Below are 26,004 nucleotides of genomic sequence, written 5' to 3' on the forward strand. Positions count from 1 at the left end.
AGAAGAGAACCCAAGGGAGAGACCAGACCTCAAGCCTCTGCCCAGACCCTACTCCTACTAGAAATTTCTTTGATCATAATAGGCAGAATTTGCCCCACGCCCTCACCATCCTGACCCCCTTACGTGTCTCCTCCAATAGGCAGAATTATACCTTTGTTTCCCAGCATTTAGAGAATATTCATCCACCACTCTGTCATAGTTTGTTCTGATATCATCCAGACACCCGTTGTCCCCAAAGGCACCCCACTCCATATTGATACACATTTGTCCCTCGTTCCCCTCCAGCATCTCCACATTCTTCATTTCTTCCATGTAGCAGGCATTGCTGCCGGTCCCTGGAATACACAAGAGGGGACATGAATGGCCATGCCACTAGGCCTGGGTGGGGTCTGGGATTCCACAGATAGGGGTACATTTTTGAGACGAACAAAAGTAATAGCTTCACTTTCCAGGAAAACTCAATATATAAAAGGAAAGTCAGAGTTAAACCCTCCAGAGAGGATATGATTAACTTACTTTATACTAAGACATCAATACCAAGAGCCTTATCTGTCTACCTGTCCAGGCAGGACAATATTTATTTTAATAGAAAATGGTCTAACGACAAAGGGATATATCTTCAATAGTAGAAGTTTAGGCAATATTCAGATTGGAAGGATGTTTCTCTTTCTCTTCTGCTCCTTCTTCCTATCTCCATATACACTCATGTGCGCACACGCACATATACATACATTCACATATATAATATTATATTGGGGGGTTATCTACTAACATACCATGGATGTCCACTTATCCTATTAAAGACATTCATGGACTATGCCTGCTCAGTAAACCCTGCTAAGTGTCCTTGAATGAAGCCCTTCAGTTAGACACTGAAGGACAGTGCCCTGAGCATTTCACGGGTGCCTTTCTCAAGTACCTTTCTAAAGATTCCTCACCATTCTGGTATCACAGACCTCTTCAAAAATCTGATGATTCTCTTGAGAAATTCACACACTGCACACACACAACCTAACAAATGGATTCCAGAGGCTCAGGAGCCTGATTTCTATCCCTGAACTCCTCAAGCACAATGACTCAGACTGTAGTCCCCCAAAGACTGGGTGGGACCACAAACTGTTGTTTTCATCTATGAGGAGTTAAGAGATTGAAAGAAAGCGGTCTAAAGCTTTCAAGCAGTTTTAACTGCCACGACATCCAAGCTTGTGCTTATTGGCTTTGTCTCAGTGAACAGACTGGAAATTTAAACACCAACCAACTAACCAAGGAGTCATTCACAATGATATTTTAAATATGCTCCTGAATAATCCCCTGGGGAGCCTGTTAGTTAAGACGAGAATCTGATTCAGGAAGTCTGGGGTAGGGCCTGACACTCTGTATTTCTGACGAGCTTACAGGTGGTGCTGAGGCTGCTGGCCCATGGGCCACGCTTTTAGTAGCAAGGCCCTAGAGCACCATCAACCCATCCCAGGCAGAATGTCAATGTAGACAGCCCAAAAAGAGAGCCCAAAAGGCCTTTGGTCATTTTTGTACCCTTTAAAGAAACTTAAGCAGAATTTGCAGACACTGTGGGCTGTGAAACTGGTGTGTGTGTGTGTGTGTGTGTGTGTGTGTGTGTGTGTGCGCGCGCGCGCGCGTGTGTAAAACTGAGAGAAGAACCCCAGAAATGGAAGAGAATGCAAAGAAAGCTGAAACATGTAAATGATACTTCTCACCCATGGGAGCTCTGAGCAAAGAGACCAATTAGATAGAGAAGGAAAAGATGGTTTTGCATGCAGCTGGAGCTGTGCAGAACCCCACCACTCTCCCATCTCCCCTTTTCCCTTACCCCACTCCACCCCACCCCCCAACCCCGTGCCAGGAACTGCTAACTGGGCTGCCCTGAATTGCATGAGCCTGACCTTCCAGGCAGGAAGGTGAGGTGTGGTCTGGAAGTGGAGAATGTGCTGTGTCACTCTTGCTTTGCATTTCACACCCAAGCCCGTGCATAAGGAGAAGGGAGGGACTGGATAGAGAAACAAAGCTTTGCAAACGAAATGAAGAAACAACAAAAGAGCCCCAAAGGCAAGTCCCCAAAAACCTTTCACCTGGAACTGCCCCTAGTTTTTTAAATTTCCATAGGAGCCGAAAGTGGTTTAACAAATGAAAAAGTCTTCCTGGCACAGGAAGGCAGCCTGCTGAGGCTTTAACCGGTCTCCCACTCACTCACTGAAAGGTCCATGTAGCAGAGTGCCCCTCCTCCCTGTCCAGTTAAGAGTCTGCAGATGTTGGCTAAATAAATGGAGGCTTTTCCCTAGCATCCCCTGACACCAGGAGCAGGATCAATTAGATGAATGGTGTTTTCACAACCCAAATCAATATGCTGCAAGATTATGTGCTATCAAGAGCCAAGCCCCTAATGTGCTTGGACTGTGAGGGAACAACCTGTAAAGCCAACAGAAAACCCTTCTGCAACCCACTTCTGTGGCTGGGACGGCTCATAAACAGTGGCTGCTAAAGGCAAAATTGTGTCCAAGACTACTCTTTGGCCTTTTCCAACAGTCAGGAGAGGAGGAGGGCTCCTTTCCTTCCCAGCCACAGGCACTGCAACACCTGTCTAGAGCTTCTTGTACTAGCCCAACAGAGTTGCCCTGCAGGCCAGGCCGGCTCCAGGTATTCCCATCCCATCCATCTAAGCCCTGAGAGCCATTTGGGACCTCATTTCTGGAAAGCTCCATTCTTGACGGTCTGGTCACAATCAAGGTGGGTGGTATTAAGGAGTGGAGAGCCCGCTGGAGGGCTCTGTAGCCTTGATCCAGAATGAAATTTTGGAAGTGGTAAGGGGACAGTCCTGACAGATACACTGTCTCACACAGCTAGCTGTTTGTTCAAGGCCCTATGAAACAGGAAAAGCCAGACTTCCTTCCCCAAGGAGAAAGACCCTCCAGAACACCCACCTACAATGAGTCCAACCTCACAGGTGGGCTCCTCATAAGCGCAGGTCATCATGGTGCCCACCGTGTCGTTGACTACAGCCACCACATCCAGATCAAATTCCTTTGGAAAGAAAAGGACACAGCTTTAGCTTTAGGGTAGGGACGGCATGGCCCCGCCTGAATTCTGCAGGTTCACTCAGTCACAGTAAGGTCAGAAAGCCACCAGGGCATCATCTGAATAGTTTTCTTACCAGCCTATAAGAGGCAATTAAATGTTCATTCACTGACTAAACATCTACTACTAATGATGTATCTGAAGTTTGAGATCTAAAGAAAGGAAGTACTCCATTTCACATTTGGCACTGAGTATTAGAGAGGCAGCCTTGAGGGAACTGTTGAATGGAAAAAGACAAGAAACATTGGCCAAACAGCTCTTTTTCTTGGGAGTTTCGATTGTTACAGCCTTTCAGAAGGCAAAATGAAAATACGAAATCCAGTTCTCAGAATCTGTCCCTTCAGAAATAGCCACACAGGTTCACAGAGGTACATACACAAGGATATTTACTGCATGACTTGCATGAGCCAGAAACAACCCAAATATAGATCAAAGGGGGCTATATAAACCACAGTTTAGGCAACACACGGGAATCCTGTACAGCCAAGGAAAAAAATAGGGTCGGTCTACATGTAGTGAAGTGAAAAAATTGTTTCATAGTAAGTGGAAAAAAGCAAGCTACAATATAGTATACACAGTGTGATTCCCATTTTTTTGAAAAACGTGTCCATGGGATATTTACAGAAAGTAAGTTGGAAGAACACCTACATTAAGAGTTGAGTAATGGGCAAAAATAGATCATCAGGTTTCGTTTCAACGCAATATTAGCTGCCGTCCAGCATACTATACCCTTCCAGGTGCAACCAGTCCTTCTTTCGACCCCACTGATTTCAGTTTTCAGGATTGCCTATGTAGTGGTCTGCTCTTTGAATTGGAGACGTTTGAACTGCTTTTCAAAAACTTCTTACTGATTCCTTAATTAATTAAGTTAAATAAAATCTCTGGAATCTTTCATTTTATATTCTGTCAATGTTCTGCGGCCAGAGACCAACAGAAACACATCAGTAGGGGAACGAAGCTGGGCCCCCGACTGGGCGCGGCCTGAGAGAACACAGCCCGTGCGGGGGTTCCGCGAAGGGTTAAAGCTGCTGTGACAGGATCTGCGCCTGGCGTGCTGGCTTCAGGGACGATTCAAAGAAGTGGAGCTTGGCCCGGGTTGGGTGCTGTCAGGTAGCAGGACAAGTCTCCGAGTGAGTGCTGAGGTCTGCTATGATCATGGAGCACTCTTATTCTCGTCCCGGTCACGGAGTGGCTGTGACGATGTTTGCGCGCTGCGAGACTGCGTGTGTCCAACGGCAGACTATCAAGGCGGGACTGATGGTGCCAGGCTGGGCCCAGCTGTCAGCAACTGCGGGAGAGTCATGATCTTATCTTTTTAAGCAAACTATCTTTTACCAACTCAGAAACTGCTCACCTCTGCTGACCATTGGGGGAACTTTTTACCTAGGTCACATGCTTCTGTATTTTTTAAATTCTTTATGACCAGCAAGTACAGTTTTTATAGCCAAAAGCACAAAGATTTTTTAAAACATCCTTTTAATAGTTACCTCTCTCCTTTTGATTGCATCCCTTAGCAAGGTGGCTACATCGTGCCCCACGCAGTCGGTGGCCTTAAACCCCTTGGTCCAGGTAATCAAGATTCCCTGAAACAGGAAAGGCACCAGGAAAGTCCTGTGTTATTGACCCTTCTCGGAAGAACACAAAATTCCACCCCCTCCTTACTGAGTAAATATCTCTGAGGATTTACAGTGAGAAAAGGCTGGAAGAACTGAGGCACAAACCAATAAAATACACATAGTCCTCCTCAGGCCTGCCTCCTTCTCACTGTCCTCACAGCAGTCGGGTTTATAATCCCTGCTTCACAGGTAGAAAAATTAAGGCACAGAAGGTTAAGGGTGCTGCCCCTGACAAAACCAACTAGTTACCCTGAAGAACAGTTTGCTAATAACATAAATGGAGAAATGCAAATTTTTAGCTAAGACTGTTACTACCTAAAGTAAACTTTAGATTTGACTGGACTACAGTCACACGTGAGCTGGCCATGTACTCACTGTGATGACAGTTTAAGTGAAGCACAAGAAACACGTTTATATGGGTCCAACTGCTGAGATCTAAATGGCCTTAAGAGGAAAAAGCCCCAAGTCAGCACTGTGACTAGATTAACTGGCTTTCCGAGACAGGTGGCCCTGCCTAGCTTCCCTAGTCCTGCCAATCATATTTCTCAAACACTGGCCTAAGTCCCTGTGTGATGTGATGCCACCTCCAAGGCTTCCTCCCTGGCCACACCTTCACCTGTGACCCACAGAGGCACCTACGGCTCTTCCAGAAGGACAGGCTTGGTCTTGCCTCTGTGACTGCACAAATGGTTCCCTCTACACAGAACACCCCCACCAACAGCCCTGAGTGCGACGCTGGGGCTGCGGGTGTAGGGCCACTACGCTGGGGGGAGGGGGAGGCTCCCTGAGGACAGGAACTATAACCTTCAGCTCTGCACCCAGCTCTTAGTACTCAGCAGGTGCTTAAGCCCTGACCTTGTACCCTGTTTCTTCCCATTCATTGAACAAGCATTTATTAAGTCCCTCCTCTGATAGAACTCTGTGCTAGAGCATGTGGGAAACACAGGTCCTTGCTCAAGGAGCACGCAAGACAGCAGAAAAGAAAGACACACTCACTAATAACTGTAAAAAGCGCTATAATTGAGCACCATTAGAAAGAATGGGGAACACTGAAAAGGGTGAGATTCTTTTTGTCTGGAGGACCAGAAGGTTTCCCAGAAAGTTAAGTGCTTTAAATGCTAAGGAGTAGAGGAAAGTCTTAAGATATGCTTCAGGATATATAGATAAAACCTGGGTCAACTCACTGTGACATCTGAGCCATCCAAGATATAGAGGGATGACATTGAGGCTGGAAGAGGCCTCAAGAGCCAGGCCACACTGGCCACAGGGCGGTCTGCGTGATGTCTGACTCATGGAGGAAAGAGACTCACCTCATCCAAGCTCGTCTGCTTGCAGGGAAACGAGAACGTGAAGCCCAGAGGCATTCTGGGGCCTTTGATCCCCATGTAGTCCAGGAAGTCGGAGATGCAGGAGACGATGTGGTCAAACAGCTTTAGGAGAATAGAAGGGATTTACCTGTGCGTTCTCTGGTTTTATACTTTCAGGGCACACGCACAAATGTACACGCATATACACACAGAGACACACCCTGACACATGCAGAGCAAAAGTCTCCCTCTCCAGGATCTTTGCAGCACCCTAGGCATCATAAACTCAGCATGGCTGAAAGTACCTGATGCCTTCAGGCCCCCAGGACACAAATGCACGACTGCAGGTATCACGTGACAAGGGGCTACGAATGCCACTGGCCGTGTGTATCACACAGACTCACCACAGCAGTATAAAAGCGAAACCATCTCACCTCTTCCCCAGTGCCCTGCATGATTTCAATGGGAATGGCATAGATCTTGTTGTGCATTTCAACGGTTCTCTTTTTCCCACTACGCATTTTTACCAGCAGGACGCGGAAATTTGTTCCTCCAAGATCCAGGGCCAAGAAGTCACCATGTTCTGTCATAGTCAAGAACACAAAGAATGTCAAAAACAGCTAAGTGCCTCTCGGCAGCAAATGACCCCAAGACTCCAGACTTTCAAGGGGGGAACCTCCATGTTTAAAAAAAAAAAAAATGGAGAAGCTGTAAATCTTTCCTCTAGCACACAGCTCAGGCTCAGAGAGGGGTGAGTACCACCTCACTGACCACTACCTTTGAGCCACACTAGAAGCACAAAAGGACTCATGGATGAACCACTTATCACAATAAAATTTTCACCAGGGTTACTAAAAAAGCGAGGCAACAATGACCTGATTTTAGGGAACCTCATATAAAAATTAATAATATATGTCAGTGTGTAAAGTGTTTGCAAAAATGGCCACCATCATTCCTCTCCCTATATGTATGCTTCTTTACAGTTCTTTGCATCACAAGATGGAGTCTATTTCTTTTCCCCTTGGATCTGGCCCAGGCTATGACTTGCTTTGGCCAACAGACTGTGGCAGAAGCAAAGCTGAGATAATCTGGCCTAGGCCTCCAGGGCCCTCTCCTTCGTGGACCCTGCTGTGGCCACGTGAACAAACCCAGTAGCCCACTGGAGAATGAAACACATCACCAGGCACTGCTGCACCCCAGCTTACAGCTAGCCAACTGCTGGACATACGAGGGAGTCTCCCAGCTGACCCACCAGTGACTACAGACACATGAATAAGTCCAGCAAAGATCAGCCGAGCCTAGCCCAGATGAGTGATAATAAATTGTTGACCCACGGATGGATGAGCAATAATAAATGACTGCTGTTTTTAACCACTAAGTTTGAAGGTGGTTCATAATGCAATCACATAAGGTAATTTACATGTTCATATCACATTCATTACTCCAAGGACCTACCTGAGAAGCCCTTCGGAGTCCCCATGGTCAGCTCCAATGAGAACCAGCAAGGTCAGCATTAAGAGCTGAACACTTCTCTCCAATCTGCCTGGATGTGACAATCCCCAGGCCCCTGTCTGCCCACACACACTTTGTTAAGACTTAGGAAGTGTGTGTGGATGCTTACCCTTCTGCTGGTTTTACTGTATTTGTGAGAGAACCCATAACATCTCAGTGCTGTGGGATTTGCCCAGCCTCATTCTTCTAAAAACACTTTCTAATTCTGAGTAGGGCTATAGTTTTAGAGATGATGCTTGTCAACAAGGCCTGACCAGGGGAAGTCAATGGCCCTGGGTCACGCACAAGGCAACTAACTCAGTGGTAAAAATGGAAATTGAGTTTTGTGAGTTTCTAACTCTTGCCAAAATCATGCAACCCCAGTATAAATGCATCCCCTGGAGGGCCAACCTCCCTGCTGCCCCACTGTGACTGACTGGTCATTGGTATGAGAAGGAAGGAAGGACATCTCAGCCCCCAACAGAAGCCCTCACCAGTCCCATCTGGAATACTCCGGACGAAGGAGGGCAGCATCTTGACTACGGCCTTATCGTGTGTCTTCTTCTTTAGCCCCATTTCCATCTCAATCCGCATCCTCTTCTTCACCTCCAGCAGCATTTCCTTGGTGAGGCAGAAGTGGGCCAGGGTCTCCTCTATCTGCCGGTGCTGCTCGGCCAGGCGGTAGGCCACTGCAGTCACCATGGCGGCCCCCTTGCCACTGCCACTCTCCGAAAGGAGGAAACGCACGTCGGAGTCAGGCACCAAGCGCCTCAGCGTCTTATGGAAACGCCGGGAATACCTAAGGGGAGGGGGGTGCCACAATACCTGGACTGAGCCATCTGTTAGGGCCCTCTGGTGCCCCTTTCTTCCTTTTTTCACAGTTTAATTCCATTTTCTACACTGGCTTTTCTCATTCTATAAGTCATACACACCCACTGTAGAAAAGTTAACAAATGCACACAAGTAAAAAGGAAAAATGAAATCATCCACAATCACATATAAAAAAAAAAAGAGGATTCTCACTATTACATGAGTATCGAATACAGAAATTCAAGGTCCAAAATGAATTCTGTCCTCCCCATGACAAAGAGATAATATAACATCGTGGTCAAGAAGAGCCCAGTGCCTGAAAGTCAGATCAAGAGACAATGATGATTGAGCTCCACCACTTCCGCACCAGGTGACCGTAAACCTGTTACTTAACCTTGGAGTCAGTGAGGATGACGGTATCTAGCTGATAGTGATGTGATGGGAACAAAATGAATCCATAAAATGCTTAGATTAGTAACTGGCACTGAGGAAAGGGGGCTCAATAAATAATCACTCTTGATTTTTATTTTCACTTGGCCCTTTCCTCCTACCCCTAAGAGTCTGGACATTTTTTAACGGATAGAAAAAGACTTCAGGACAGGACTCAATGAGACACAGAACTTTCTCAAAGCTTGTGGTCTGGTGTAAGTATGGAAGGCTGCCTGCCAAAGGAAACAGAGAAACCAGAAACCTAAAATATTAACAGTGGTCAGCTTCAGGGAGTGGGATTAAAAATGACTTCTATTCTTTTTGTAATATTTTGGAATTATCTAAAGTTGCTATGCTGAATATATGTTACTCCTGAAATAAGAAACATTTAACTAAAGTTATTTTTTAAGTGTGATGTTGCAGATGAAGAGTCCAGAGGTGGTTGGTGATGACTTTTGCTCAACAGTGTGAATGTATTTAATACTACTGAACTGTACACTCAAAATTGGCTAAGGTAGCAAATTTTATATTATGTGTATTTTACCACAATCGAAAAAAATTTTTAATGCAATGTTGCAAATCTCTAAGCTTTCCTGACTAAAAGTTTGCCAAGAAATCCCCTCCAACCCAAACATGGCCAGTTTCATTACTGAGAATTTCACAAATACTTTAAGGATCCAAAGAAATAAAATTATGGCCGTGGCAGATAACATCTAACTAGCTCAAAGCCTATTCTCTCAGCAACATAGAACTATTTTAATTTAAGTCAACATTGGTTTAACTGTCATTAGAACTAGGTGTGAAGGTACAGTATCTGCAAGGCCACTTTGCATTATATCCACTGGGAAAAATATCTGAGGTCCTATATAAAAATCATGTCACAGGCACTTATTGTTAAAACTTAGACTATGAAGATATAGAATTCACCTTTAGCCTTTTAAAAAGGTACAAACCATGCTCTTCTTGGCCACAGAAGGCTTCTGAAACTAAGGTGTCCAGTAGAGAAGGTGACACAGTGATAATGCCCTCATCATCGACAGGGACTACTTATAACTTATACCACTCTCTGGCTCTCAGATGCAAAGTGTCGACAGGTTGCCCATTTAAAAAAGTAATGTCTGAGGGTTTGGAGGATTTTCACAGGAGCTTCTAAACCAGGAATGTGGGCACTGTGCCTATGACCCAAACCTCAATGAGGATGAAGGTCCCTGATGAAATGCAGACAATCAAGAAAACTGAGGATTAAGATACATTCCCACTCGGCGTTCCTGACAACTACAGAAATCTTTAACAAGACTTATGAAATGAGAGATGAAAGTACACTGCAGAAGCAACGCCAGCGAGAAACAAGCGGAGGATACTTCCCAGGTGGGCAGTTCTGACCCTTCTGCCTCGTCAATATTGCCCCATCTGCCCCCAAAAAACTCTTCAGTGGGTGCAAAAGTCTGACCTTTGGAGAAGGTCTTTAGCCCAGACGGATACTGAGTGCCAATTATAGTAAAGGACAGACTCACTGTGGGTGCGTCTTGTAAAGAGACCCGTCGACACCAACCGTGGTCCGCAGCCTAGGAGAGCCCTTGTTATCGCGAAGGCGATTCAAGATGGTGGCCAGCGTCGCAGCCACCAGGTTGGCAGAGCGGAATGAGACGATGGTGCACACGTGCTGGACCGAAACGCAGTCGTCATCGGACGGCTCCACTCCCAGGCGGGTCAGGATTTCTTTGGCATTTTGGAGGCCTTCCTTATTCCTGTGAGGTTAGAGGCCAATACTTGTGAGTTAAGGCCCTCATAAGGCAGGGCAGAGCACTGAGGTTGGGAGGTCCTGGGAAGGGGAACTCCATTCAACATGTGTGTCTGGCACAGCATTAAGACAGTCAAACGCCTGAAAAGAGCGTGAGACGGGTTTTCCTCCCTAAGAAATATCAAGTAGCTGGTTTATGACACGCACATGGAGAGAAGTGGAGGGGCAAGACCACACGGCTTCTCAACAGCTGCTTCCACCTCACTGCTCTGGCCTCAGGAGGCCTGCGGGAATCACCTGCTCGAGTCTGCGAGCTGCCCCTGGATGCTTATGCATTCTTCCCTAGATGTAAGATGTTAACAGTGGAAAAAAACAAGGTGAAGGACTGTGGGGCCACTCTGTCCTATCCTTGCAATTTTTTTGTAAATCTAAAAATGGTCTTTAAAAAAAAAAAGGTTTATTTTAGACATATGTACATATTTTAATTATTGCCAATATATAGAAATGTAATTAATTTTTGTATTTTCTCTCCAGACATCCTCCTAACCTCTCCTGTTATCCTATTTACTTGTCTAGATATGTTTTGGTGTTTCACACAGACAATTACACCATCTGCAAATAATGACAATTTTATCTCCTCTTTTTTTTTATTTGTGTGCTTCTAATTTTTCTTTTTTTTTTTTTTTCTTATTCTTTTAAACACTAGCTAAGGCTCCAAGACAATGCTCCTGATTTTATAGAGTGCTTCTAACACCTGCTGTGGCAGGATGTTTTTCATAGGTTTCTTGGGGGGATAGCCTTTATTACAATATACATGCTTTCTTAAGCCCGTTTAAGTGGGATTTTGTTTCTTGGTCACCAAAAAGCCAACCAGATGCAGACCAAGAGGAAAGAAGGCATTTCCTGACTTTGTCAATGACTCTGAATACAAGCCGTGAGCCTCCTGCTCCCCTCTCCTGCCAGCAGCCGACCAGGAGACGTGGAAGCTGCTTGGAAACTCAGATGCATGCTCCCTGCTTACTGCAGCCCGACAACGATCACTCCTGAAGGAGAGTGATCCTAGGACAAATGCCAGTACATGATGTGACAGAATAGCAGGTACAGATAAACTTTCCACTTCCATCCGGCTCCCGCTCTGACCACAAAGACGGCTGATGTGCATCTTCTGCCAGGAGCCAGAGATAGGAAGCCACTGGCTCCCTCTGAATTTCCAGGACCACAGCAGGGGCAGTGGGAATGACCGCTTTGTGGAGAGAGATGAAAGAGCTTTTCAACTATCAAGCAGATGGCCCCTAATGGCTACACAGAGTCTCCTGAACCAGGAATGGAACCTGGCAGCATGTGGAATCCAGCAATAAGGTATGAGTCCTTTAGACTGCATCAAACTGCCTTCTTCCCTCTCAGTGTGAAGGCCTGAAAATAACAGTTGTGGCAGAGAAGTCTGGGTTTCTTACATTGAGGCAAAAAGGTAGCAGTCAGGTTGCTGGCTGGACTCTATCCTTCTATGTCTATCTGTCCTGTCTCATCTGTTAACCAATGTTTCTCAAACTTGTGCCAAGGAACACTGCTTCTGGCTGCTAACCAAAGGGAACTGGGTTTTCTTTAACATGCTAATAATACTGTAAATCTCTAAATGGAGGATAAATATGCAGTATTTCTTAATCCTATTGGCCACAGAACCCTTTCTTCAGGGAACACTTAATTGTCTTGAGTCACTAGGGTTCCCTGGAACACAGTCTGGAGAAGACCCTGATATCCCAAAGAGGAATTTGCCCAGGCCGGTCAGCTCCCTGCTCGCCACTAGAATCATCTCTAATCTCACCTTGTTGGGGGTGAAGGAAGGGAGAAGAGGGGACAGAATGAGGACAAGAGGGTGCTTTTGTAACTTAAGTCATCCATGAAGTGTATGCTATTAACTAGAATATTCTTTAATAAGCTGACACTTTCAGGGAGACCAGCCCAGGATGGGCCAGCTAAGAGAGGGGACACAGAGCCAAAAAGCCCTGATGCTCTTGAGGGAGAAGCCCACCAAATCAGGACTCAAACGGTAACAAGGGGCCTGCTGTTCCGTCTCCCCAACTCTCCCCGCAGAAAGCTTCCAGAAGTGCCACTTACTTTTCAATGGCTGACACATCACTGGTGTTAAACTTCCCTCTGGTGAGCAGCTCTGGGGTGATCCGCCCTTCAAATAAAAGGCCCTCCTTGGCCATCTTGACCAGGATCAGTCGAACCAGCTCTCCCAGGTACATGCCACTGATCATCTTTTCAAACCTGCAGGAGAAAAGCGCCCGGGCACTTGTTCAGTCCTTCCTGGGACGACTCAGGAGGAGTGAAACGGACACAGAAGGAGAGGAGGCCTCATGCCTCGCTAGCCCGCAGCCTCACTGGCAGGCAAGACCATGCACCTGAGTGATTAAACAACAAGGGGATGGCAAGGGGTCATCCAGACCCCACAACCCTCCCCAGGATGGGCAACAGGACAGCACCCCAGCAGCAGGCGAGGAAGGCTGCCTGCTGCGGGGCAAATATCAGGATTTTAGAAATGAGCAGAATGATAATCTCTTACAAAACTTTATGTTGTACTTTCTAAAGGACTTTCATCTTCATCACGCTCTCAGGGATATCTCCAAGTCCTGTGGGAAGGAGGCAGCCAGGATAACTGTCTCCTCTGAGGAAAAGCTGAATAGATGATGTGGCTGAAATGTGGCCATTCCCCATGAGACTCCTGTCACCCGTCACCCCCCTGGCATCCATGTTCTCCTTCTCCAGGCAAAAGGACCAAGAAACATGTGCTTTGGGGAACCTGCTGCTCCCCCACAGACCTCACCCAAAACTCCAGGGGAGGCCTCTGAGTAGCTTAAAGCAAATCAGTTCATCCCACGCTCTGGCCACATTCACCCATAGACCAACGACAGAGGAAATCTACCCCGTCGCCTCCCCTGGGAGGTGTAGTGTGAGCTGCGGACTCTGTAGCTGGGCAGCCATTTTGAACCCAGTGCTGCAAAAGAGAGACTGCCACAAACTGGAGCTGCGTGCCGTTTCTGAGGCAGACTCAGGCCCAAGTCCTGGCTGCCCCGGAGCCAGAAGAAAGCCCGGAGCAGGCCAGATCAGAGGCAGGCCCACATCCCGGCGGCTGGCTTGTTCTCGGAGGGAGGCCAGCTGGCACGCCCAGAGCTGGCTGTGACACAGCAAAACAATCTGCTCCATTCGGAGCCAGGCCTGGGAGCCAGGGATGCTGCTGACACCTGAGCACCCTCCCTCACCCGGCAACACAGGCACAGAGAGAAGGCAGTTCTCATGGTTCCTCCTCCTGACAGGACCGGACAGGACTGTCCCAGCTACAGCGTGTCGAGGATCCCTGGCAGGAGAGAGCATTCCTGAGTCCTACCTGCCCAGTTGCCACCCGAAACGCCTACTGGAACAGCCTCTGTGCAACCCCAGCGAGAATCTCAGAGTAGGCAGGAGACAGACGGCAGACTTCACAGCTCTGTGTCTCTCCAAAGAAGTGACAGATAATGCAAATCTGATGGGCTTTTCAAACCTTTGTGATCACCTAGCTTTCCGCCTCAAAACTTCTACCTCCCACCCCATATCTTGTGTTATGTGTCTCCTAAGTCATATCTATGACTAGTCAGGAAAGGCAGGACTCACAGCTGTTTTCCAGGGTTGAGAGATCCTCGGTCTATCTCACGGTCAAACTCGGTGCGGATGTCTTCCAGGGACCCGTCATCCCCAAAGGCCCCCCACTCGGTGTTAATGCACATCCTCCCCTCGTCGCCTTCTACCAGGTCAATGTGCCTCAGCTCCTCCATGTAGCAAGCATTAGTGCCAGTGCCTTGGAGAGAGAGAGACGAGATCAGAAGCTGTGACCACACAAAGGCATGAGGGAGGAGGCAATGCCTTCTGGAGACACTGACTGAAGGAAGAGAAGAGGAAAGGAGTAGAAATTACCAATGATGAGGCCAACTTCACACTGCTGGTCATCATAGCCACAGGTCATCATGGTCCCCACTGTGTCATTCACCACAGCCACAACGTTGGCATCATAATCCTGTGGACAGATAACAGGGGGTCACTGTCCACTCAAAGGTGGGAGCAGAGATCACAACCTTACAGAGAGCATTTCCATAACCACCACTGCTCCTGGCTGCGGCGCTGCTTCATCACTGCTGGTCCTCAACTCAACTGGATCAGAGCACAGCAATGAAATTATGGAAACTGCATGGTCCCCTTAATGTTCTGGCTTAAGATTCTTTTCAGAGGAGCTTTTATGCACAGAGCCACAACACTCGGCAAAGCACACCACCACTACATCCATGTGCTGACTGCCTGGTTCCAACCACAGCGGGCTGTGCCTGACCACGCAGCACCATCCAACCCTCCTCTGACAGGAGGCCATCCCCTGCCGAAAGGCTTGGCTCCTTTGGGCAGCACCTCAGAGCTCTGTTTCAAACCACTCTCAACCTTCTGGACGGAGTACACTCACCACTTGATACCAGCCCGGACCTTCAAGATGTCCCATGTGAGGACTCAGGCTACATACTACTGCCCCACCTCCACCCCCCACCAAAGGGCCTTGGTCTGTTTTAGAACAAAGCCTTCTCCCCACGACCCCACCCCCCGCCCTCGCCACACCTCCCAGTGACCAAGGTGGATGGCCGAGAGAGAAGTTACCCCTCGTTTTTTGATGGCTTTGTTAAGCAGCTTCACCACATCTACTCCCTCCACTCCGCTCACTTTAAATCGCTTTGTCCAGGTGATCAGGATACCCTGCAAAGGAGAACAGATGGGGTTTGATGAAAGCTGAAGGCATCCAGAACCTCCAGGTCCTTGAGGAGGCTACTCAAGGACAGTGCTAAGTAGAGGCCCAAAGGGGCCAAGTGGCTTGCTCCAGACCAAACTGGGCAACACAGCTGGAGTCTGTCCCCTCTCCTGCTCATCGATCTGCAGGGTGAACTTCTCTGGGAGCTGCCAAGGGGAGAACCCTGCAGCTCACAGCAGAACAGAGCGAGTGGCTGGACAGTGTAGTAGTGCTACAGGGTGTGCAAATCCAACTGGATGTCAGCTGCACGGCCAGACTTCATTTAAAAATAAGAGAAATTCCATTATTACTAATCACCCTTCTCCACTTTGAAAACAGACCTCCGTTTCCACAGCCCAGGGAAAAGAAAGTCAGAGCCAAATTAGGAAGACAAACAAAATGCTAAGACAACTCCTGGTGACTGAGCTTCTGAGAGCCAGGTTCTAGGAACATATTGACTACATATGATTTATACATACCTCTACCCCAACTTTGGAACATAATCCCCACTTGTAAGCCGCACCTCCACTATTTCTACACTGTGACCCATTTGTTTGTATATTAATGGAGAAACATCAGGAAGGATAGACATCCAATGGTTATTCACTTGGGAATGTGGAAGAATGGGAATTTTACTTTCTGCTTTACATCTTTATATTACTTCAATAGTTTTATATATTACTTTTCTATTTAAAAAAAAAAATCAAAGGTACTAGAAAAGAAAATCAATTGTTATACTTGGCTATTTTTCTCTGAATGGAAGAAGTCATTATAAACACAGCAGGGTCAGGAAGAGCTGCTATTCAGGCCCCATCGGCCTCCAGGGGTGACACAGATGCGAGGAGCTTGCCCACGTGGGCTGGCACACCCACTGTGAAAGACACACAGCCTGTAGGATACATCGGGAAAGGCAAGTGCTTGGGAGAACTTGTGGCTCTCTGCTCAGCAGCAGCCCACAGCTAAACCAGGTATTCCAAAAGCCCCTGGACATTGTTTTCTTCCCCTCAACCTCTACCTCCCAAAACATGGACTCCGAGGACATGGAGTTGTAGAAAGAACATGGGGTGGAAATCAGAAGACCTGGTCCTATTCCCGCACCTCTGCCCATTTCCTGAGTCCATCTCTGCTGAACAGGTGAATGAATAAAAAAAATAAAAAAACAAGGAGGTAGGTACACAAGTCATCTAGAGGTAAAAAGAGAACCAAGGGCCTCTCTGGGGATGGAGTCAGTGACCAGGAGATGTTAGGAATAGCGGTCCGGGCACCTATGTGGGGCCCTGACCAGATCCGCTCTCACCAGGATGGCTTCCAGGGGAACAAGCATCCCACTGTGTAACAGACAAAGAGCTCCCCGACCTCCCTCCAACTCAACTAAACCTACTTGCTTTTCCTTCACTTGAGTTTAATAAATGGTTCTCTCTACCTGAGAGTCACAAATACAAAGATTCATCTCAAAAAATATATAAATAACTAAAGTAACTGCCAAAGGGAAAACATGTTCATTAGCTTTTCCACTCTGGAGCTTCTGCGGAGCCCAGCAATCCCAGAATGTCCTTACCTCGTCAATTTTGGATTGCTGACAAGGAAAAGAGAATGTGAGCCCCACAGGTAATTTCTTGTCCTTGATTTTTCTTTTTTCCATGAAATCTCCCAGGCACTCAGCAACATGATCAAAAAGCTGGAGGAAGCACGAGAGAACAATCAGGAGGGAGAAACACATTTCAGGGAAATGCATAAACGGCACAGCATCCCGCAGCCCTCCTTGAAAAGCCCTGCTGAGTGTGTGTGGCGGAGGAGATCCCTAGCAAGAGCCTGGCCTGCGGGCCTGCACAGCTTAGGAATCACCTCGATCCCTTCGGATAGAACTGGCCTCTCGGCAGTCACTGATATGGATTATTTGGGTAGTGAGGACATTTAAAATATTTTACCACATTAAGTTTAATTAATATTTTTAAATATTTAGGAAATTAAAAATAATAGAAAATCAGCTCTTCACTCCATATCACACAGGCCCCATCAGTCGCCCAAGGGGAGTGGCTGTCTGGTCCTTCCTCAGAAGTCCTCATTCCCATCTCCATTTTTCTCCAGATGTCTCTATCTCTATCCATCCCTTCTCCATAGATTCTAGACACTCCATGCACAATTCTGCAGCCTATAAGCCCACTTGAGTGATTTACTTCAGACTATGGTATTTTTACTTTTTACTGAAGTATGATATATATATATATATATATATATATATATATATATATATATATATATATACTTTAAAAAGTGGTCTGTGCAGAGTTCGCTGTACTCTTTAATTAATGTCTTCTTTCACTCTACATTATGTGTATGAGAGTCATCCACATTGTTGTGTGTCTTTGTAGACCGTTTGCTCTCACTTATATATAGTATTCTACGGTGTGAAAATAACATAGCTATTTAGTGGATTGCAATTTAAGTTTGTCTACACCACAACACATTGCTTGGGATATGCATATACATCTTAGGATCCACTAGAAAGAGCCCAGCACACTGTTTCCCTAGCCTCTGCATGAATACTGTCCATCATGGGAGGCTGAACACTTCTAAGGCAATCTTTTGGGATCTAACACATCCCCTCAATGCTGAAATGTACCCAGAACTGAATACGATGCTTCACATGTGTTCCGACCAGAGGAGAGCTAAGTTAAACTAAAATCTTCCCTTTTCCTTAGCTCTACACTTCTATTAATAGAACCAGAGTATACATACGCTTTTTTGGCAACCATGTCACAGTCTAGGTAATCCCCCATCTTTTTCACATGGCTGTCACAGCACTAGACCTCCCTTATGTATGGGATTGACACACTTTTTCCGAGCTTCTTGAAGCTCAGAAAAAGGCAGTATCGGTAGGGCCAAGCCACACAGTCACAGAAAGCAGCCCCGGCCAGTGCTCCCAGACAAGGCCATCGCCTGAAGGCTTTCTTTACAGGGGTATCCTTGGAAGAGAGAGGGCCCAAAGTCATTATTCCTATGTTTATCTTTCCCCAGATGTCCCTGACCCTGCTCTAAAGTCTGACTTTCCTGTGAGGATAAAGGAAAACCTGTCAACTTTGATGTAAGAGCCTCCGTCCCTGAGTCACTATTACTCAGTCTGTGGCTGTAGCCAGCAACCCGACTGAGGAGACACATGACCGACCCCCTCTTCCCTGGAGGAACCCGGCTAAGCTTCCTGCGACCTAAATTTCTGAGTGACTTAACCTACTACTAAGTACATCAGCGCGCCCTACATCACCACACTCAGAAGCTCCAGGTTCCCCCAAGTCCCTTAGGAGAGACAGCCAGGCAGAAGGAATGCCGCCGACAGAAGTGGCAGGGAAAACACAGGCTGCAGAAGTGGATTCACATGGATACGGCACTGTAACCAGCCCCCGTGTCTGAGCCAAACACAACCACCTTAAAAGTGCTCTGTCAAAAAGGAAATGCCATGTTTTTGGAATGCCCACACCAGGGGCTCAAAGAGATAGGAAGCTCCGTCAGGAAAACCTATGAGAAAAGTTACCCCACCTCTCTGGACTCAAAATGTTAAGGTCTAAAAAAAATTGATTTTTCTTTCCTGACAACATGCTAATTATTTTAAAAACACACACACACACACACACAGAGATTTAGTCCCTGTGACTGAAGATGGCAAACAATGACTAAAATAATAACCTAAATACTTCTTATTCAAAATTCCCAAAATTAAATAAGTTATTTTAAGATCACACTTATGCTTCCAAAATTACTAAACCTTACTATTGGATTGAAACTTGAGATTTTGTGTGTGTGTGTGTGTGTGTGTGTGTGTGTGTGTGTGTAGAACGAGAGAGAGGAAAGGATAAAACAAATGGTTAACAACTAGGAAGTCTAGATGAAAGGTTTATATGGGAGTTCTTTGAGCTTATTTTAAAACTTTTCTGTAAGTTTAATATTATTTCAAACAAAAGGTCTAAAATTTGTTAAGAATTCCCACACATTATAGAAGATCACAACCCCAAGACTTCAGCACTGTTTATAGTCTGTGAGTCTGAGTTGCTTTCCCTAAAGCAAAATGGAGGCCTTGGTTTACCAGAATACTCCTCAGGTCGATAAGAGAACTCAAAAAAATGGACCCCCAATACATATTTCTAACTTCACACCAAACTTCTGGAACAGATGTTCCTGTTTAATCCCTATTTTTCAACTGCCAGCCCTCTCCCTCATCCTCTGGACCTTCCTCTTTGCCCACAGCCCTCACGTTTCCATACCACCAAAAATTTTTTAAATGAAGAAAAACAATAAAGTCAAAGACAAAATCCAGGCTGAGTGTTGCACATTGCTAAAACTGTAACATCAGAGCCAGTCTGCCTGGATTCATATCCCAGCTCTATCACTTATAAGCTATGAGACCCAAGGGGTTGGTTGGTTAACATCTGAGCCTCAATTTTCTCATCTGTGAAATGAAAATAACGATACCTACCCAATGGGGTTTTGGTGATGATTAAATGAGTTAATCTATTTAAAGTGCTTAGACCAGTGACTTGTACATAACAAGTGCTATGTATTTACTATAATATTACATCATCATCATTGTCGTCGTCGTCGTCATCATCACCATAATCATCATCTTTCCTTTATAGACTGGTTGAAAGGGGCAGAAGAAGAAACAGATAGCAGGAAAAAGTGATCCTGGGGCTGAGATGGGGAGAGATGGGGTCCCAGAAGCAGCAGTAAGAAGGAAGTCACTGTGGAAGTGACCACAGCAAGTATGCACCTGTGGGGGAGGCACCCCCTTAATTTACAATCTCTGCCAAAGCACACAGGAATGTCTATGGCACAAGGAGACTATCCTAATGGTGAAGGCAGTAGGCAGAGGTGGCTCAACCCAAGGACCATGGGGAACAGAGTGTGACAGGTCAGTACTTGTTGATAAATGGAAAGAGCAGGATGCCACCCCAATGCTGCTGGCCACCTGCAAGCAGCGGCGAAGCAGCACACACTGGGCAGGATTAGGAGCCCTGCCAGCTGGCAGCCTCATGCAGACACTGGACGAACGGGCCAGTTTCTGCAGACCAGTAGCGAGGGATGAGCAGGGAAACCTCCAGGCAGGGCCACCCAGTGAGTGATATAACCCATTTTGGTGGTTGAATGAACAGTGGTTCATCTGTTCTAATGACAGTGTCACCTTCAATGCTCACTGTGACACGGTTTGAAAAGCTCTGAATCTAAGCTCCCAGGAGGAAGCTAAAGGCTGGGATTAGCCCTTTTCTCAAAAAGGCAGAGCACCTGCCCCTGGTCCCACTCACATTAACACAGGAACAAAGTGGAGTCAAGAGAAGAAGGCTGCTTTCTCAAAGTCTAGCCCAGAACAAATGGGTTTTCTAGAGCACCTCATCATGAAGCTTGCTGTGAACACACCCTCCCTAAAGCAAATATTTGACAACTTCTGAATGTATATCCTGGATGACAGCCACGACTCAGGAAGGTTGCAAACTGGAGACAGAACGTCTACAGGAGAGGCTGACGAGTACAGGCTTACCGGACACAGAAATGACTAAAAACCTGACTGGGGGCTGCCTGAACCCTGACCACAGGGTCCTCATAAACCTAGGGACCGACCACTCACCACACCAGATGGGCAGGAGAAGGATGGACAGGACCTTCTCAGCAGGACCACAGCCCCTCAGCCAGCAAAGGCAGGCAGCCCTTCGGTGGGGGAAAGGGGATACCCTGAAGTAGGTGGGGCTTGGATACCGAATGAGAGAGGAGGGGACGGTAATTTCCCAATCAAGGCCTTGCTCTCTGTTTTCTGTGCCAAGGACTCATAGAAGGTTATTAAATCAGGTGGCCCATGATTAACCTTGGAGCTGCAAAGTCAAATTCTTGCTGCCTCACAGGTGACCACACCGTGCAAAGCCTGGGTGGGTGAGGCGGCGGGGAGGATGCCAATGACTTGGAAGAAGCATTTTCATCCAAAGGCTCTGCTAAATCTGTGCTGAAGAAGGAGCCCCAGGATCCTTGGGGAATGAATGCATTTACCCAAGAGCTGCTGGGCCTCTGTCTTCACAACCTTTCCCCTGTGACGGTCCCAGCAGCCCGCTCCCATCCACCAGGCAGTGGGGCCTCTTTAGGCAGTTACACTCTCCCGCCCTGCAGTCCCTCTCCACATGCATCTGTGATGGGATCCTTCCAGAGGCTCAGGACACCAGTGCTGTGGGGTCTGGTTCCTTGAGGGAGCAAGGACCCACCTGGCTTCCACTGCCATGCATGATCTCCTCCGCAGTCTCATAAGTCTCAGATTCCATGTGAACATTCTTGTTTTTCTCCAGATTCACTTGAACTCGCAGAATTCGAAAGGAAGACCCACCAAGATCCAGGGCAATGAAATCTCCCTTTTCTGTTTAGAGAGACAACAGGTATCGCATCAGATTCAAGTGTTGCAAGAAGGCCCCACACTTTGCAGCCTCTCGGCAGGGTCCAGCCATCTGCCTCCCCCCACCACACAGCACTTGCAGCCAGAAAACAGGAGTCATGCCAACCTCATTCAACCACTGCCCTGTCTCGAACACCCTGACACCTGCTCACAGCCCAGCATCCTTAGACAAACAGCTCTAAGCAGTCTCGCCCTCACTTCTGACAACAGAGAAATGAAAGTACTAACTTAAACACAAAGCCCTACTCCTTCTTTCTCTAATTGCTTACTTGCCCTTTGTCAAAAACAGCACTGCTATCCATTAACTAAAAAAAAAAAAAAAAAATAGCATTTCAACTCAGAGAAACCCTACCTCTGAAGTCATCCCATAATGTGGGTTCCAGAGTTCCATTTATTCCCCAGGGCATTTTTTTTTTCAATTGTGATAAAATATGAAATTTACCACTGTAACCATTTTAAGTATACAATCCAGTGGCATTAAGTACCTTCCTAGTGTTCTGCAATCATCTATTTCCAACCACTATTTCCAAAAATTGTCATCACTCCAAACAGAAACTCTACAACCATTAAGCAGTAACTCCCCACTGGCCCCCTTGCCCCCATCCCTGGCAACCACTACTCTACTTTCTGTCTCTATGAATTTGCCTATTCCAGATGTTTCATACAAGTGGAATCATACAATATTTACCCTTTGGCGTATTGCTTATTCCCTTTTGTGTAAAGTCTCTAAGGTTCATCCATGTTGTAGCATGTGTCAATATTTCACTCCTTTTGTGGCCGAATGATATTCAGTTGTACGTACATATCACATTTTATCCATTCATACATCAGTGGACGTTTGGGTTGTTTCCACCCAAAGGATGTTTTTAACAGAAGTCCCTTGTGGTCACATAAGAGTAAACTGGCCTGATATGGTTACATCCCTCAGAACCAATGTATATAGTAACTGGGCTGGGCCTCAGCAGGACAGAGAAAGATGATGGGACTGTATGCCAAGACCACCATATAGCTCCAAGGGCGGTGGTCATGGGCAGGATTCCAAACCATTAATCTACCATCAAACATTCCCTATTTCTCATTAGTTACCCTCACACATGTTCCCAAAAAATCAGCTAAAAATATGTGAATTTTACTTCTGGTGCTAAGGCGACAGTCACCCCTCCCATCCTGAGCCCCAGTGGTCCATGAAGCCTGTAACAGTAAATGCAAGTCTGCGTGGGACACCTCATTTACCTAGGGAAGCATATTTATATTATTTATATTTATGTTTATATTTCTATTTTTTGGTAATAGCATTATTGAGATAATTCACACACCATATAATTCATCTGTTTAAAGTGTACAATTCAAAGGGTTTTAGTGTATTCAGTTGTGCAACTATCACCACAAACCAGTTTTACAACACTGTCATCACCTCAAAAAGAAATCCTGTACCCATTAACGATCACCCCCAGCCCTAAGCAACCATTAATCTACTCTTTCTCCATAGATTTGCCTATTCTGGACATTCCATATAAATGGAATCACACAGTATGTGACCTTTTATGACCAGCTTCTTATACTTAGCCAAATATTTTTAAAGTTCATCATGTCAGAGCATATATCAGGATTTCATTCCTTTTTTATGGTCAAATAATATTACGCTGTATGGATATACCTCATTTCATTTACCTGTTCAGCTCCTGATAGACATTTAGGTTGCTTCTCCCTTTTGGCTATTATGTTTATTGCTGCTATGAATACTTGTGCACAAGATTTTGTGTGGACATTTGTTTTTATTTCCCTTGGGTATAAAACTAGAAGTATAATTCTTGTGTTAAATGGTAAACCGCGTTTAACAATTGCCACTATTTTCCAAAGCAGCTGCATTTTACATTCTCACTAGTAATATACGAAGGCTCCAATTTCATGTCTTCGACACTTGATATTATCCATCTTTTTTATTTTGATTTGTATTTCTCTGACAGCTAATGACAATAAGCACCTTTTCATGTGCTTACTGGCTAACTGTATGCGATTTTTAGAGAAATGTCTAAAAATGTCTATTCAGATTCCTGGCTCATTTTAAAAATCGGGTTATCTGTCTTTTTAGCATTGAGTTGTAAGAGTTCTTTATGTCATAGACACCAGCCCTATCAGACATATGACTTGCACATATTTTCTCTCATTCTTTGGGTTGTCTTTCACTTTCTTAATTGTGACTTGTAAAGCAGAAAAGTTTTCAATTTTGATAAAGTATAATTTATCGATTCTTTTCTTTTGTTCTTTGTGCTTTTGGTGTCATTATTTAAGAAGTCATGGCCAAATTCAAGGTCATAAGGAGTCACACCTATGTTTTCTTCTAAGAGTTTTAGCTCTTACACTTAGGTGCTTGATTCATTTTAAGTAAATTTTTATATATGATATGAGGTAGAGTGTCCAACTTCATTCTTTTGCATGTGGATATCTATTTATCCTAGCATCATTTGCTGAAAAGATTATGCTTTCCCTCGTTGAATAGTCTGGCACCTTTGTCAAAAATCAAGTGTCCATAAATGTGTGGATTTACTTCTGAACTCTCAATTCTCCTTCATTAAGATATACTTCATATTCTGCCAGTCGGCTCTCAATTCTAATCCATTGATCTATATGTCTATCCTTGTCTCAGCACCACACTGTCTTATATACAGTTGCTTTGTAGTAAATTTTGAAACTAGGAAGTGAAAGTCCTGCAGGTTTGTCCTTCCTTTTCAAGATTGTTTTGACTCTTCTGGGTCCCTTGAGCATTTCTACTTTTTTTAAAGGTTGTTTTTTAAAAAATAAAGCATTCTCTTTTAAAAAGCTGACACACCTTTATATTTGATTCCACCAAGCTATAACTCTGACACACTGCTCTATTTCTGGAGCTTACTGTACACATTTATTATACAGTAAGAGCTCAATAAACACTTGAACTAACAAGAGTGTAAAAGAAGGAATAAACAAACCACAGAAGTCTTACACGGACCATCACTGTTCTTATCCTCTCTCAAGTTCCTTGAGGGAAGGACCACAACTTAAGGATCTTGCATCTGCCTTTGACACCCAGGACAGCTCAATAAATGCTTGGTAGCTGCTTGATCGCAGGAGTTGGCGGCCCATTCATTCATTCAATTATGGCACCCCTTTTTGCTGTTCATTAAGCATGAAGCGGTTATGCCACTGGTTGGTTCTTTTTTTTTTTTTTTAATAAAAGCTTTATTGAGAAATTATTCACATTATCATATGATTCATTATTTGAAAGTGTAAAGTTTGGTAGGTTTTAGTATAGTTATAGAGTTGCGCAACCATCACCACTATCTAATTTTAGAAAATTTTTATCACTCCCCCCAAAAAGAAACCCCATACTCATTTGCAGTCATTCTCCATTTCCTCCCAATCACTGTTATCCAGCAACAACCACTAATCTATTGTCTGTCTCTACCGATTTCCCTATTCTGGACATGTCATATCGATAGACTCATACAATGTGTGGTCCAGTGTGTCTGGCTTCTTTAGCCTATGATAATGTTTTCAAGGTTCATCTATGTTGTAGCATAAATGGGTACCTCCCCTCCTTCCTTGTTATGACTGAATTATGTGCCATTGTATGGATACACTACACAAGCCACTGGTTTTAAATTACTTCTATGGTCCAAAGGAAAGAGACCAAGGGAGAATGCTGGGATGCAAGTATCGCAGACTGGTGGGAAATTCACAGATTGTGGGAAACACTGCTACCAGTTTAAAAAACTGAATTCTGTATGAGACGGCTCCTCTCAGGAGGATGAATTACTAGAATATCAAAAGCACTTTATATTTTACAACCAGCTAACATTCACTGAACCTTTCTATAGTCCAGTTGCTAAGTGCTTCATATGCATCATTTTCCTTTTAACCCTCTCTACCCTATAAAGGACATATTATGATGCCCGTTCTACAGATGTGCAAATAAAGGCTGGGAGGGGGTAGGTAACTTAGCCAAGAATACTACTAGTAAGCAGCAGAGCCACTATTGAAATCCGAAGCCCAAATTCATAACCGTTGGATAAAGCTGTCTCCTTGGGAACGGAGATTCAAAGAATGGCATCAGAATGAGACTTCGGCACATTGAGCATGGCTACATTGCTTTTTGGGGGGTCTTCGACATCCGTGACTCCTTATAGCATTTGCCTTTCCTTTGTTCTTTAGTAAAGATAATGAAAACTCAGCCTGGTAAACAACTATGAACCACTTACGCATAGGGAAACAATAGGCACAAAAGTGAACACTGCGCTAGGATGAGATTATGGGTACTTTTTA

The 26,004-nt window shown here is 45.4% G+C and overlaps 1 protein-coding gene across 2 annotated transcripts in view; it reads right to left on the reverse strand.

The window, feature by feature from the left end:
• The window catches only part of HK1 (hexokinase 1), a 58,748-nt gene that overhangs the window by 5,897 nt on the left and 26,847 nt on the right, over nt 1–26,004 (reverse strand). For both annotated transcript variants that reach the window (XM_016133078.2, XM_016133077.2), the window contains exons 3-15: nt 21,521–21,669; nt 16,843–16,962; nt 15,158–15,253; nt 14,435–14,534; nt 14,135–14,318; nt 12,599–12,754; nt 10,257–10,490; nt 7,998–8,302; nt 6,447–6,595; nt 6,017–6,136; nt 4,578–4,673; nt 2,937–3,036; nt 152–335 (exon numbers count right to left, since the gene is read on the reverse strand). In XM_016133078.2, the coding sequence (XP_015988564.2) occupies nt 152–335; nt 2,937–3,036; nt 4,578–4,673; nt 6,017–6,136; nt 6,447–6,595; nt 7,998–8,302; nt 10,257–10,490; nt 12,599–12,754; nt 14,135–14,318; nt 14,435–14,534; nt 15,158–15,253; nt 16,843–16,962; nt 21,521–21,669 (1,993 nt within the window). The remainder of the gene's footprint in view (nt 1–151; nt 336–2,936; nt 3,037–4,577; nt 4,674–6,016; nt 6,137–6,446; nt 6,596–7,997; nt 8,303–10,256; nt 10,491–12,598; nt 12,755–14,134; nt 14,319–14,434; nt 14,535–15,157; nt 15,254–16,842; nt 16,963–21,520; nt 21,670–26,004) is intronic.

This window comes from Rousettus aegyptiacus, unplaced genomic scaffold (assembly GCF_014176215.1).
Source record: "Rousettus aegyptiacus isolate mRouAeg1 unplaced genomic scaffold, mRouAeg1.p scaffold_m13_p_6, whole genome shotgun sequence".
Taxonomy (NCBI): Eukaryota; Metazoa; Chordata; class Mammalia; order Chiroptera; family Pteropodidae; genus Rousettus; species Rousettus aegyptiacus.